Here is a 14918-nt window from a genome sequence, read left to right as displayed (position 1 = left end):
GAGGTTAGGTCCATCAATGGCTATTAGCCAGGATGGGTAGAAATGGTGTCCCTACCCTCTCTGAGAAGCTGGAAATGGGCACTTGATGATTATTTGTGCTGTGCATTCCTCTGGGACACCTGGCATTGGCCACTGTTAGAAAACAAGGTACTGGGCTAGATGAATCTTTGGTCTGACCCAGCTTGGCTGCTGTTATGTTCTTAAACAAATATCCCACTAAAAATTGGTGTGGCTGCAAAACAAAAACCTCTTGAAACCTGGAGTCTGAGGTGGAAGAGCTTGGCAGACTCTTCACTTGCTTCAGCAGGGCAGGCAAAAATTCTTGCTTCCTCATGGCTAAAGAAGATTGGCCCTGGCCAAAATTTGAACAGTGCATGCCTGCGATCACCCCTCGATAAGCAGCGGCTGGTGGCATGGTTGCAGGTTAGGGTCCCCGGAGCCTTCTCCCTGCCCTTGTATGCTGCAGGAGGACAGCAGTGAAACCTCTCAATACTACAGCTCAAGTTCCAGCCAAACCAGCAAGTGCTAACTGTGACAGGCTGACTGTGGTCCTTGGAGCATTCAGGCACTGTGGTCAGCCATAAGGCACAAAGCTTAGTGCTGTGTAGCCCAAGGACTGGCAGCAGAGAGCATCAACCAGGCTGTCCAGCAGCAGTGCAGCACCTGTTGGCTTCGGTCTGTGCCAAGGTCTCATCCACGAAACAGAAACAACTGTGTCAGAGCAGACAGGCCAACGAGGGAGAGTGTGCCAGAGGGGGCAGATGGGGAGGTTAGAATGGGAGGAGCTTTATTTCCAGAAATGGAAGTTACATGATCCCATGGACAGGGCACTGGACTAGGAAACCAGTTCCGGTCTCTGCCACTGTGTCCTTGTGCAAGTCACTTCACCTCTCTCTTGTCTCCGTTCCTCCATCTTCTACAAATGGGACAGAAATACCATCATCATAAAAGCTGCTTGAGTGGCTGGTATGATGGTTAATGTTTACTGGAGAAAAGATGGATAGCAAGAGCTGAAACGGGGCAGTCATGTTGTAACATAGCAATCAGTGTAGCTTGAGTGTTGCAGGAACAAGAGGAGATGGGAGCTCTAAGAAACGCCTTCAAGGAACTGCTTGTTAGCTGAGGTCATTTTCCTTCGGGGCCAACCTCCTGAGCGCAGTTCAGGAAGATTCCCATTGAGAATGTCACGCTTGCGCCTAGAGCGGGCTGCGTCCTATTGGTCACGCTGCACTCAGGAGGAAGACCCAGGCAGCATGTGGTGGAGTTGGGCACTGCTCAGCTGATCTGCGAGTCACCACGGACCCTGCTGTGGTGGTCACTCCAGGGAGGTGCAGGAGAAGCATACAGCTGGACGCACCAACAGCTCCACAACTTGGCCTGGCTGGAGCGGCAACATTCACACCTCTGCTCAGAAGAGGGATTTGCAAACAAGATCACCAGCTGCCCATGCTCCACTCGCAACAAGTCCAAGTTTTTTTGTTTTTTTTTATTTTGACTATCCTGCTGAAAGTGGCTCTTCAGTGGGTGAGGCCGACTCTCCATCCTGGCTGAAGCTGCTAGAAGTGGCGACTTGTCTGCACATTCGTGCCAATTCCATTTTAATTCCACTCTAGGTGGTGGTAATATTTCTGAAAGTCCATTTTCCAACATCTAATGAGTCTGTCTCACTGCCTCAGATCTGGAACAGCCTGCTGCTAACCTGTTCTGCCTCGGCCTCGCTGCATGCTGCGCATGATGTACAGACCTGCCCAATGTGGTGTAGCCTACTGAGCCGCAGTTGGGCAAACTGAGGCACAGATATGCCAAGTGGTTTGCTTACATGCACATGGCAAGTACATGGCAAATTTGGGAATTGAACTCAGGCTACCTGGTTCCCAGTCAGGGATGTAGCCAGATGAGGAAGGAGTGCTCATGGTCACAAGGGAGGAGCTGTTGGAATCCTGGCACTGTTTTTCTGTTTTCTCAGGACACGTCTTTTATGTTAAACATGAAGAACGACTTACATGAAGTTTTCAAACATGAGCAGGTTGGTGCAGATGCACAAAAGGATTCTAGAACAGGGATTTGCCAACCAAAGAGACCAGAGCTAAGCACCATCAAGAGATCAAATTCCTTACTTCAAGCTACCTGTGAACTTTGACATGTTCAAAGCTTGGGCCCTGGTTAAATCTCTGCAGTCTGGTCTCCTTTCTCTGGAACCCTCATGCCTCTGTTCTTCTTGGTCGCATCCAGACTAAATGCTAAATTACTGAGCCTCCAGGAAGCCCATTCTTTGGAGGCCCCCGACCATTTCTGTAGATCCAGGTGGTTCACCTGTTTCAGTTACGTGCAGACAAAACCACAGGTTGAACGTCTCTCATCTGGCACCCTTGGGACCTGACCGGTGCCAAATGAGAGAATTTGCCAGACCCTGGTAGGTCAGTATTGTCTAGCAGCAGTACCAACACTGCCACCGCTTACCGGGCTCTTAGAAGACATTTGGGGGTAAATTACAGCTAAATAACAGCATGGAACGCTGAGAGTCAGGACTGGTGGCTGGAAAGAAACTTTCTGGGACCACAGGAAACTTGGCCACACCAACGATAAGTGGTCACCTGGCTAACTAAAATCATGCTGGATTATGGATGTTGCCACAAGAGTGTTCCAGATTAGAGAGGTTCAACCTGTATAACTTCTGCCTTTGGATCCTTTCTCACCTTTAACCGTGATCTGTGCTGGATGTTGTATGGAAGGGAAGAATCTCTCCCCAGAAGTGGAAGCCAATGGATGAAAAGGAAGTAGTTCCACTCCTGCGGTAGCTGATTCCTTTGTTGGGCTCTAAGAACCTTTTGTGTTTGCAAATCACAGAGATGCCTTTTACTATCTGTAGGGTAAATGGTTTTTTTTTCCTATGATAATTACACCCACTACTGATGGAATTAAACTGATCTAATCAAGTCTCTGGGAAACTGCTTGAGAATGACTGAGTCCCGGGCATCTGCCTGACCTGGCAGTTTCTCTCCAGGGGTCTGAGCTGCTGGGTTCTCTGCCATTTCCTGAGCCCCAGCCCCCGTAGGAAATCCTTCCCTCCTGCTTATTATCCTTGCCAAGTGCTGCCTGTGCGCTCAGTCTCATTCGCTGTATTACTGCATTAGTGATTTAGGCCAAGATTTTTGTCCAGGATTCTTTGTGCTTTGGCCACAAGCAGGAGCTACCCTTGGAAGTCCAAGGTATCAGTTGACAGCTGTAGCAGGATTGGCACCTGCCTCTGACAAGTGCCCTCCCCTCCTCACCGGTGTGTCTCTGCCTGATCTTAGCTTCCAGGCGAGACAGTCCAAGTTCCTTCTTGACCCTGCTGTAGGGCTGCAGTTCTCAAGTTTCCAGAGCCGGCCCAGTGGGTCCTTGCCGGTGGGCCTGGCCCAAGGTGCTACACAGACAGCAGGGCCTGGCCAGTGGGCAGTGAATGCTATAGGCTATTAGAACATGGGGTCTTGTACGTGCGGGGCCGAGGGCAACCACCTTGCTCGCTTTGCCCTAAGGCCAGGCCTCCTCCTTCCTAGAAGTACTGCCGCCTTCACCCACCTAACAGGGGCCCACCTTGGTATCCTCAGCAGGTGCCCTTTTCAGGAGCCCTCCCTCAGCTCAATCTGCAACCAGACCAGAAGGACCCATCTCAGTACCTTCATGTGGGCTGGCCAAGTTCTGCACTCAGCCTACCTGCAGTGGCTTTTTCAAGGACCTGCTGCTCTTCCCACCAGCCCTGGCCCCAGTCTTCACTACTTGAGCTCCATGCAACAGCCAACTACTGTGATAATTTGTAGCTCCTTTTATATGGCCCTCTTGGGCCGCGGTTGGCTGCTTCTCCTGCAGCCACTCTAGCGTGCTTGGAGGACCTTTCCACTGAGGGGATGGGTATGACAGAGCTCTGAGGTATCCAGCTGGGTCTCTCTGGGCCTCATCCGCCATAGCAATATCACTTGAACGTTTTGCATTATTGCTCTAGTAAGGAACTGGGCTCTTTCGGTGAAGGGAAATCGACTGACCTGAGCAATCTTTGAAAAGCAGCTCTAGAGGTAGAGAACTGACAGGCAGGAAAAGAGAGGGCTACTAGGTGACCGCTCTGAGGCTGTGTCTAGATTACAGCGATTTGTCAAGAGAAGTTTTTGTTGGAAGATATCTTCCGACAAATCTTCTGTTGACAGATCACGGCCAAACTGCCAAGCAGATCGCAAGAGCAATTGAGCAGAGAGTGGCTGGACTGCCCAGTCACACTCTCAGCAAAATGGCCAACTGGAAGCATGGACAGAGAGTGGGACAAGACTGTTGAGGAAAGTGCTGGGTTCTGTCGATTTACTGTTTGACAGGACACCTTGGGAATCTGGATGCTCACTGAGTTTTGTCAACAAATCACCAGTTTTGTCAACAAAGCCCTCTAGTGTAGGCGGAGCTTGAAGCGGTGGTTACCTTCAAAATCATATCTTAATACATTGTCCTGAAATCGCAGCTGGGCCTGTAGGATTGTTGTATATGTGCCTCGTAAATATCGTAAATCGGTGGCGTGGGCATACATACACAGTACTGTATCTAAAATATCCCTTCCTCTCTAAACAGTACAATAGTCCCCTCTCCTTACCATTTTGGACTCTTCAAAAATGATGACATGCCCCACAAAACTTCCAGTGACAAGCTAATGTAAGCCAGACTAATTGTGCTTCCTTGGAGTGATATGTCCTCTCCAATAAAGTATATTGTTCACTGGTAAAAGGTGCAACTGTCAACAAGCTTTCTGTGCCTAACCAGATCACCACTGTAAATGTGTGATTCTGGCATCTACACTCGAGGTTAATTTCTTACAAATTCTGGGTGTAAACCTGCAACCACCACATGAAGCCTCAGCTGAATGATTTGTTCAATGACTATTTCTTGTCCTCCCCAGGAACAGAATGGAGACAGCCACCACATGGGAGACCTGAAGATGACAGGAAAGGACTTCATATCTCTGTCTGTGAAATCCAAGAAACACCAAGAAAACCTGGCCAGTTCAGAGAGGAAATCCCGGGAGTCCCACATGTCATCGCTGGACGCCAGTGATGTTCAAGTCCAGGTGATGCAATCGGTAGGAAGATGAGGGTGTTTTTTGTTTTCATTTTTATTTTTATTTTGCTTTGGTTTTTTCCCAAAAGAGCTCTTTGATTTTTTTTTTATATAGCCCAACAGGGCAGGGGGTAGTGTGGCCTAGTGAATACAGCACTGGCCTCTGGAGACCTGGGTGTTATTCCCAGCTCTCTGCTGGCCTGATGTGCAACTTCTGGTAAATCAGTTCACTGCCCACTGCCTCAGTTTTCCCATAATTAAAATAAGGGTAACAATACTGACTTCCCTTTGTAATAATCCCTTTTGCGATTTACCTTTACAGCCATATAATTAGCTGTGGGTTGTTGTTGTTACATGAAGGAGCCTATGGTTGTTTTGCACGTGCTGTTTTTAGAGAAGAGGGCACCAGAACTTGTCCTGAGTGTGGGCTTGTTAGCATGTGACATCAGTGTCTGTCTGGTGGTGCAAGGCAGGAAATGGTTGATGAGAGAAGGATGACATTGATGATTACCTGTTCTGTTCACACCCTCTGGGACACTTGGCATTGGCCACTGTCAGCGGACAGGATACTGGGCTAGATGGACCTGTGGTCTGACCCAGTGTGGCCGTTGTTATGTTCTTAAATCTGGCAGCCTCCTTTTGTGGGCCCCTCACTTGATATGTGGGAGGATGCCTGCTCTCTGGGGATGGGTGCTCAGCACTTTGGGGAATCAGACCCTTTTTGGGGGGTCCCCACATGGGTGTCCAAATCACAAGTTGCTTTCCGAAAAGCTTGGCCCAGGTTTTGTTCTGAGCCCATCCCTAGGCTCACGTTGATGCTCTCCTAGGAGCAAAGCTCCGGGTAGGCCTTGGGCAGTAGCTGAATGTCAGTCACATGCTTCTTCAGAGAGAAGGGAAGAGTGTAGGCCAACCCGTCCTCTCTGAGGGCTGGCTGCGACTGCCTAGCACAGTCAGCGGAGGAGCTCTGCTGTGGGGAAACTGGGAACGAACAAGTTGGCCCCAGCTGTGTTGAGTTAATAGCTGTGATGGTGTCCTCTGGCCCTTACCACATCCGCTGTTAGAAGTGGAGTTGTTTTGATGTACGTGACTGGTCCCTGAGCGGCAGAGGGTCCCAGTCTGGGAGCCTGCTTGTGTCTTTTTTTATATGTGGTTATCCCTGGACATCAAACTGTTTAGTTGGTTACTGATTGTGCTGATGGTTCTGGTTTCCACTCTGAGGTGCAGCTATGGGCTTCTCCTGAGGAGGCCTCCTTAGGGATGTTAATGGTTAACCATCTTATCCTAAATGGGTGAGGCTTAGCAGTTAGTTTAACCAGGAGGGGCTGGAGCAGCACGCCACGAATCATGGGCAAGGGGTTGTTAAATACGGGCAGGGGCACTTCCAGGGGCGGGGGGGCCTGGACAGGCTGTGGACAGGGTCTGCTCCAGCCAGTCTGGGGTGCCTGAGGTGCCGCCAGAGATCAGGGCTGCTCTGCCTGGTGGGAGTGCCCCCCGCCCACAGCAGTGTTGCAGACAGGGAAGCTCCACCAGGTTCCCAGCCTACCACGAGCAGGGGTGTGCGTGTAGGTGGGGAGGCCTCCTCAGCCCCCTTTAATTGGTTAACCATTAATCCTACATCCCCAGGCCTGCTGCAGCTGTTGGTTTTGTATTGGGAACCGCAGGCCCGAGTCAGAGCCACAGGCCACTCCAGGTTCCATTGTGGGCAAGGCGCCGTTGAAGCGTTTTCACGCCGTGACCTCGAACGAGGAGCCCTGGTTCCAACAGGAGCTCGTGGAACATAGGTCCAGCAATGGCTGTTAGCCAAGATGGGCAGGTCCCCAGCCCTACGCTCTAGGCGTCCCTGGCCTCTGAGCACCAGAAGCTCGCAGACAGGGAATCGTGTGATAACTCCCTGTTCTATTCATTCCCTCTGGAGCACCGGGTGTTGGCCACTGTTGGAAGACAGGATCCTAGCCTAGATGGACAACTGTCTGACCCAGGATAGTCATTTTTATCAGGGTTCCCCAGGTAGGAATTCTGCACTCCATGGCTACGTCTACACGTGAAGCCAACATCGAAATAGGCTATTTCGATGAATAACGTCTACACGTCCTCCAGGGCTGGCAACGTCGATGTTCAACTTCGACGTTGCGCGGCACCACATCGAAATAGGCGCTGCGAGGGTACGTCTACACGCCAAAGTAGCACACATCGAAATAAGGGTGCCAGGCACAGCTGCAGACAGGGTCACAGGGCGGACTCAACAGCAAGCCGCTCCCTTAAAGGGCCCCTCCCAGACACAGTTGCACTAAACAACACAAGATCCACAGAGCCGACAACTGGTTGCAGACCCTGTGCCTGCAGCATGGATCCCCAGCTGCCACAGCAGCAGCCAGAAGCCCTGGGCTAAGGGCTGCTGCCCACGGTGACCATAGAGCCCCGCAGGGGCTGGAGAGAGAGCATCTCTCAACCCCCCAGCTGATGGCCGCCATGGAGGACCCGGCAATATCGACGTTGCGGGATGTGGATCGTCTACACGGTCCCTACTTTGACGTTGAACGTTGAAGTAGGGCGCTATTCCGATCCCCTCATGGGGTTAGCGACTTCGACGTCTCGCCGCCTAACGTCGAAGTTAACTTCGAAATAGCGCCCGACGCGTGTAGCCGCGACGGGCGCTATTTCGAAGTTAGTGCCCCTACTTCGAAGTAGCATGCACGTGTAGACACAGCTCATGTGACAGTTGATTTAAACATGGAAATGGGCACAGCAAATCCATACTGGCTCTATGGGAACGCTCCATTCTCGTGCACTCATGCAACGCCGGTTTCAAAACTGCACAGGGGAGTGTTTGTGTCCCAGTGCAGAGAAAAGCAAACAAACAAGGGGCCTGTTTTATTGGCTTTAAAAGCACTATAAATTACAAGCAGAATGGGAAACAAAAGCTTTTAGTGTGAGCTCAAAATGAATCTGAGCAGCAAAGCTTCTCTCTAGACTCAGAACTTCGCCAGGGCTGGGAAGACTTGGATTTGTCTTGACTGTTGTGTTTGGGTTCCCTGTTTCGCGTGCTACTGCTTAGAGAACAGGGCCGGGAGCCATGGCCTGGCCTATGTAGGATATTTAACCTGATCATCCCTTTGGGGGAACTCTCAGAGCTGACAGGCCATTCCCAGGCAGCACCTTGGGAAATGAGCCTGTGAGAAAGAGCTTTTCCCTCTGTTTACCCATGCAAAGCTGGACACCAGCAAGGAAAACAAAGCTCAGCGAGCCAAAGAGGAGGCGGTGGCACGGGGGCAGCCGAAAGAACACAAAGACCGAGAGAAAACACTTCTGCTAGAAATAGCCTTGTATTTTTAACACAAACTTGCAGCCAGAAACCAAACAAAAGCCCAGCTCCAGCCGGCAGGCAGGCAGACATGTCCTCCCAGGAGCACAGAGGGGAGTAAACAGGCTGCTGTGTGCAGTATAAAAGCCCCCACTGAATTGGCACTGACCATGCCCTTGTGGGAATCTTGATGCAGAAAAGCCAACCTGTCTGCCAGCAAGTCCTGGGAGGCCAGGGCAGGAGGAGGTGAGAGGAGGCAGCTGTTTGGGAGCAGCTTTGAGTTTGAGAGCTAGGTGTGAACGCGAACTTGTAACCCCTTTGGTTTTCCCTTCCCCAAACGCCCAGGCGTGCGTGCCCTCGCTGGCCAGCAAGAGTCAGCGCTCACATGCGCGTGCACACGCTCAAGTGCTCACATGCGCGTGCGTACGCTCTGAGTTTTTATTGCTCTTTCACAGGGAGGCACTTGCCAGACCCAAAAAACCAACTTGCCCTCCCGGGGCCCTTCCGACCTTGCAAAGTGGGAGCGCTTTGCTCAGGAGAAAGGGCCTGTCAGCCCTTTAGCGTGGACTGGAATGGTTCATAGAGACCAGGCGTGACCACCGCAGGGTTGATAGCAAGCGGATTCGCCTAGAAGAGCTGCTTTGGTAAATTTCCCAGTGCACTGCAGACAAGCCCTGCATATATGCAGGATTCGGCCCTCTGTTACACACGCCCTTCGGTTTTGGAAGGCTGTTATCCTCTTGCCTGACACACATGCCAGCTCCTAAGACTCTGCCATACAATGGACAAGCAGAGCAGGGAAATGCTGGTCCCAGCCTCATGAGGGGAGCCAGACAGCACCTCACAGGAGAGTCTTCCCTCCTGGGCTGTGGTGGTGAAGCTTTGACCTTGCTATTGGCAGTCTAAGGCTGGTGCCAGCTGCAGTTCCAAGGCAAAAGCCCCTTCCACATCTTCTCTGGCCTTGCACGGAGCAGGATGCATTGCCTGGCAGTCTGCCCTGGATTTCTGGACTGAGGTTTTGCTTCTGCACCTGTTTGTCATATGGATGGAGGCCTGGGGTTCTTCTGGTCTGTTCTGTGTAGCATGTGAGCCTCACAAAGATCCTGCCTGTGGGAGAGGGAGACAGAAGTGAAAGGCCATGCCAGAGGCTGTCTCTGCAAGCCCTGATCGTGACCCCTTTCGCCCTGCCCCAGTAGAGAACGGCTCAGACACTCAGGTGTGCCCTGCACTGAAACACAAGGGTGGCCTCCTGGCTTGTACGTGAAGGAGTGTCCCTTATTTGGTGGCAAATGGCCAGTAGCCGGTGAAGCACCAACAAGGAGTATTTGATTGAGATTTGTTGTCAAGCTGTAGCCATGGCAAGGCAGTACCAACACATGCTTTTGTGCCAAGAGTGAGTCAGTGTGGGCTGGTGTCCCTACTGTGGCTGTTTCCTCTCTTTACACAGAGCTTTGTCCCTTGTCTTCCGCCGCCTGCTTTTTCTTCCTTTGAAACGTAGGCAGCTGCCATGAAGGACGAGAGTATATAGCACCAGGGTGGGCAAATACTGGCCCGTGGGCCGGACCCAGTGAGCCAGGGTTAGTCCCTGGCAGGCCCCAACCTCTGTGTTTACCTGCATCTCTGCAGGTATCGGGGGACTGCGGCTCTCACTGGCCACGGATTGCCATTCGTGGTGTCCTAGTCCATGCTGCTTCCTGCCACTCCCATTGGCCACCAACAGCAATCCACGGCCAATGAGCGCTGTGGGTGCCCAATACTTGCAGAGGCACATGTAAGTACAGCAGCGGAGGCTTGCCAGAGATGAACCCTGGTGGGCCAATGCTTTTTTTCAGTTGCATACCCCCGATACAGCAGAATGCCAAAGTTGCCAATAATCGTTTGCAATGGGATGCTTGTGACTTCCCCAGCTTTCCAGGAGGGGGTGCTGCACCCCATCTTCAGGCGAGCAGGGTACAGCAGCCCCCGCCCCTGTCTTTCTAAGCCCAAAGCTACGTGCAGTAATTTTACATGTCCTCCTGCAAGATGTAAGGACATCTCTGGGATGAAGGCTCTGCAGAAGATTGCTGTAGATCATTGAGGGGGGCATATATACTCACATACTTGTTAATAGGCATTGACCTATGTGATAGTGTGTCTGTGTGCGTGCAGAAGGGTGTATGTGTGACACAAACACACAAGGCAGTGTTCCCTCTGATTTTGTGTGGAATAAATTTTATGTGCACCAAAGGAGGAGCAGCTGTGTACCACTAGTAGAAACACAGGCTGCCGGCTGTGGGCACTCTGCTAATCAGCTGGGCAGCACCTGACTCTCTCCTGGGCGGCTGCCCGAGCACCCGGCTTAGAGGGAATGCTGATGCACGGCCAAATTTACCAAAGTGCCTGTGCACTCATCGGCCCCGGCTCGTGACACTGGGGGTGCAGGGATCTGAAACACTGGCCCTGGTTTTCTGTGCAGATCCCCTCTGAACGCCCGTGCCCATGCTGTCAGTATATGCGTGCACACAGGCTGAGAGAGGCAGCTTTGTGCTAGACAGCATCTGAGTGTCACAGCCACCCAATGTCACATCAGTCGTGGCAACTTCTTGCCCGAAGCCGCTGTTCCAAAAGACAAGACATTCCCTAAGCCTCTCCTTTGGTTCCCTTCTGCCGAAGCCCGATGCTGCAGTGCATCAGTTTGCTTTCTGGGAGCGTGGGTGGGCTTTTTAAGCGATAATTCTCATTTACATGATCCTTTTTTTAACTCCGATCTGGCAAATCCCACCCTAGATGCTAATGCGACGAGGTAAAAATAGACTTGTCCGCTGGGTCACAGTACAGCACTGCCGAACCAGCTCCCTGAACGCTGCCGTCGACTGGACTTTTAGAAGAAAATCCACAAAGCCTGTCTCTTAATGAGGACTGTTTGCTGCTGAAAGCCTCTAATTGGCAAAAATCTCTCAGTGAAGGACACTAAGGAAGAGACTTTTCCTTTGCTCAGAGTCTCCATACTTAGCCAAGCAACATTTCCGAGCGGTTGATATTGTCTGTTTTACAGGTGGGAAAGTGAAGCCGAAAAACTCGGCCAAAGTCACACCAGCACAAGGAATTGAATTCAGGCCAGTGAGATAACTACTGGACCCTCCTTCCTTCCTGAGACTTGCAAAACTCCCATGCATCGGAGTGCCCATTATTTTCTGCAGCAATTTGCATGCTGTCTGGATAGCCATGGGCTTTGCAGCATTCAACAGTGCAATGCAGGGGTGGGTAGGCTTGCAGCTAAAGTGTGGGATGGAGAGTCAAGATACTGGGTTCTTTCCCTGGCACTCCAACTGTGGGATATCTCGTGCCTCAGTTTCCCCTTCTGTAAAATCATTACCACCTACCTCCATCCCCCAGGGTGTGTGAGGCACAAATGATTACGAGAGGGGGCGCAAGGGGGTGTGTTCTCATTGTGATGGCCATTGATGCTGATGACTGAGAGGGTAATGATAAACTCCTACGTGAGAGGCGATAGGAAGAAGAGAGCAGGAGACATACGGTGGAGCAGGAGGCCGGGGAGAGGGAGAGGCCCCTGCCTCTGTTGGAAGCTGTATCCAGCCCTGGGGCTGATAGAGTGAACCTGTCTGCAGCCAGATCAGTTCAGATCTTGGGGATGGGCAGAGGAAAGCAATGTGTAAGGTAGGAGAATCCCAGGGGGACAGGTTGAGCTGGGGGTCAGCCCTATGCATGGGAAGTGGGGCTATAAGATTGTGCTGCAGTTGCTCTGTTGCTTGTCCCCTAAGCCAGGAGCAGATGGTTGGTTCGGATGGTCTCGCCACCTCGCCCCTCAAATTCCCTCCTCTGGAACCCTCTTGTCCCTCTGGCATTGGCCCTCACCGATGCTGGTGGGACTGGGAAGGGCATGATGGGACCTAGAATTCATCAAGCATGTTGCCAGTGAGGCAAGAGAGCAGATCCTGGTTCCCCAGGGAGTTGGGCGAGGCTTTGCTTCGCTTCCCATAGCCCAAGTTTGCCAAATTTGCATGGCAGGCAGAGGCCTCTGAAGACCTGTTTCTCTGCAGTCGGGTACAGGCCGGGTCTGCTTTGGGATGCAGCTGGGGCTCACAGAGAGGATTGTTCGGTTATTTTGTAGACCAGGGTCCTAAGCTTAAACATGTGAGGTTAAAGTTCACAGATTTCCCTGTGACTGATCATATGCTAAGGCTGGGACACCTCTGGATAGTTACAGAGAGGAAGCCGTGCTAGTCTATACACTATCAAAACAAAAAGCAGTCAAGTAGCACTTTAAAGACTAGCAAAATAGTTTATTAGGCGAGCTTCCGTGGGACAGACCCACTTCTTCAGACCATCGCCAGACCAGAACAGACTCAATATTTATAAATATTTATAATTTATAAATATTGAGTCTGTTCTGGTCTGGCGATGGTCTGAAGAAGTGGGTCTGTCCCACGAAAGCTCGCCTAATAAACTATTTTGCTAGTCTTTAAAGTGCTACTTGACTGCTTTTTGTTCCTCTCTGGGCTGTTTGGACTCTTACAAGGAAGGCTGGGGGTGCACAGTGCAGATGTTCAGAGACAATCAGGGTTCCCTGAAAAGACTTTTGGGGAAACTAGCCGTTTATTGCACCGCTGCCACTATTTACACTTACCCACCATGGCTCACCTGTGCAACATATTTTACCTGATTTAGTCTCTCACTAGCTCTCATTTCCTCTCCTTTGCTAAGAGGAGACGAAAGACCTAGCAACCAGCACTGTCTGGGGGCTCTAGCGCACCAGTTGATCTGGGGATAAGTGACTGGTCTTTGGGAACTGGGAGCAACCTGATGTGGTGTGATTTTTTTGGCTTAAGTGACCTGTTGTCACAAAGTCCCAGGGGTCTGGGTGGTCAGCCAGACTGGAGCGTCCCAGGCTCTGTCAGTGACTCCAGGGGAAGACTAGCACCAGGAGATCACATTTCTCACTGGCTTGGTGAAATCTAACTACAGAATGCCCCGCTGGCTGGGGGAGCCGCCCTGCTTTCTGCCAGTCTGTCCTATTTGGGCCTGATGGTAGTCATGGACAGAAACTTCTGAGAGCAGGGAATATTAATGCCCACTTTACAGAGCAGGACATGAACTCACCTCTGCTGGGTAATGTTCCTTCTAATTTTTTCCGTCCACGGGTTGGAGAAAGTTTATGTGCACCAAGGCATACGGGATGTGCACCGCCAGTAGAAACACAAGCTGACGTCTGCGGGGTGGCTGGGGGCGCTCTGCTAATCAGTGGGATTTCACCTGAATCTCTCCTGAGCCACTGCCCAGAGGCTCAGCTTTCTGGTCCTGCTTACAAGGCCACCCCCGACTGAAAGCTAGCAAACTGGGAGAAGGGTTCTGTTGTGCTCAAGGCTTTGAGCAAAGGTCCAGGTTGATCTTGTGCTTTCGCTGCTCTAGCTCGCCAGTTCCTTCTTTCTGGCTGAGATGTGTCGCATGCAGAAGTGCCCTGAGGAAAAGAGGGCTGTGGGTCGGAAAGGTGACTTTAAAGTGGGTGGATTTACTTTCGAGGAGAACACACTGGACTCCAAAAGGGCTCACACGAGTGTTGCTTTCACAGGTGCCCTCTCCTGTTTTTTCATGTGCAAATGGGCTGAGGTGAAAATCAGGGGCTTCTAATTCCCAAACAAAACAGGCTGGTATGTGGAGTGGGACTTGGAGCTAACGTTCCCATTTGCCAACACAAGCCTCTGTTTCAATTTAAGCCTGCGAGGAGTTCTGTCCAAGTCAATGGGATGGTTTGCACGCCTGCATTCCCCTGCTCGCTGAAGTGCATTGCTGTGTCAGGCCCTATGTGCCCCTCTGATGGGAGCTGAAACAGACAAGGAACAAACTGAGGGCGAACAGTGGGAATCTGGCCATCGCCGCCACGGCCCGAGGGCAGCAGCTCCTAGGAAACAGCCCTGTGTGCATGCAGCCGCCTTTGGCAGCAGTATCCACTTGAGAGGTGAACGCGGAGCCCCCTTGCCCATTGGAACTGCCCTCCTGTTGCTGCTCTCAGCACGGACCTTTTATAGTCACAAGAGAGAGGAACCTGGTTTTGATTAGAATGAAGACTTACAGAGACAGGCCGATGATGTGTTTAGACACTGAACAGTTTTCGTGCATGCCGTATCTCTAAACATTCCCCGTGACAAATGAGTTTGCTGGGCTTTTTTTTGTTATTCGAGTGAGCCACTGCTGTAAAAAGAACACAAGATCTTGCTGAGCCCCTCCACGGGCAGGCTGCGGGAGGCTCGTTCACTTGTATTTCGAGTGGGCTCGCGAGGGCTTTGGCCAGGGGCTTTGTGATCCCAGGAATGGCGCATTGGACCGATGTGTCGGTCACTACTGCCCATTGGATTGTGAGGCTGAGCCCTCAAAACCTGACGTCACCAGGGAGGCAGCGGCACTCTGCCGACAGGCAGTGTGAGTGGATGTGATGGTGGCTGCCTGGGCTAGCTAGCTCAGTGGGGTAGGCGTTCCCCTGTGGCTGTAAAACAGTCAGGGGTCCCATCTGCATGGTGGTTTGTCTGTGAGTAGAGGAAATGTCTCC

The 14918-nt window shown here is 51.6% G+C and overlaps 1 protein-coding gene across 2 annotated transcripts in view; it reads left to right on the top strand.

Moving 5' to 3' along the window:
• GPSM1 (G protein signaling modulator 1) overlaps positions 1-14918 on the top strand; it is a 168177-nt gene that overhangs the window by 113560 nt on the left and 39699 nt on the right. The window contains exon 11 of one of the 2 annotated variants that reach the window (XM_075015164.1): positions 4916-5083. In XM_075015164.1, coding sequence (XP_074871265.1) covers positions 4916-5083 — 168 coding nt within the window. Of the gene's footprint in view, positions 1-4915; positions 5096-14918 lie in introns of both variants that reach the window. The other variant, XM_075015163.1, reaches the window with a different exon arrangement.

Source organism: Carettochelys insculpta, chromosome 21 (assembly GCF_033958435.1).
Source record: "Carettochelys insculpta isolate YL-2023 chromosome 21, ASM3395843v1, whole genome shotgun sequence".
NCBI classification, from domain to species: Eukaryota; Metazoa; Chordata; order Testudines; family Carettochelyidae; genus Carettochelys; species Carettochelys insculpta.
The sequence above is the reverse complement of the archived record's forward strand: the minus strand, read 5'-3'. Positions and strand labels throughout refer to the sequence as shown.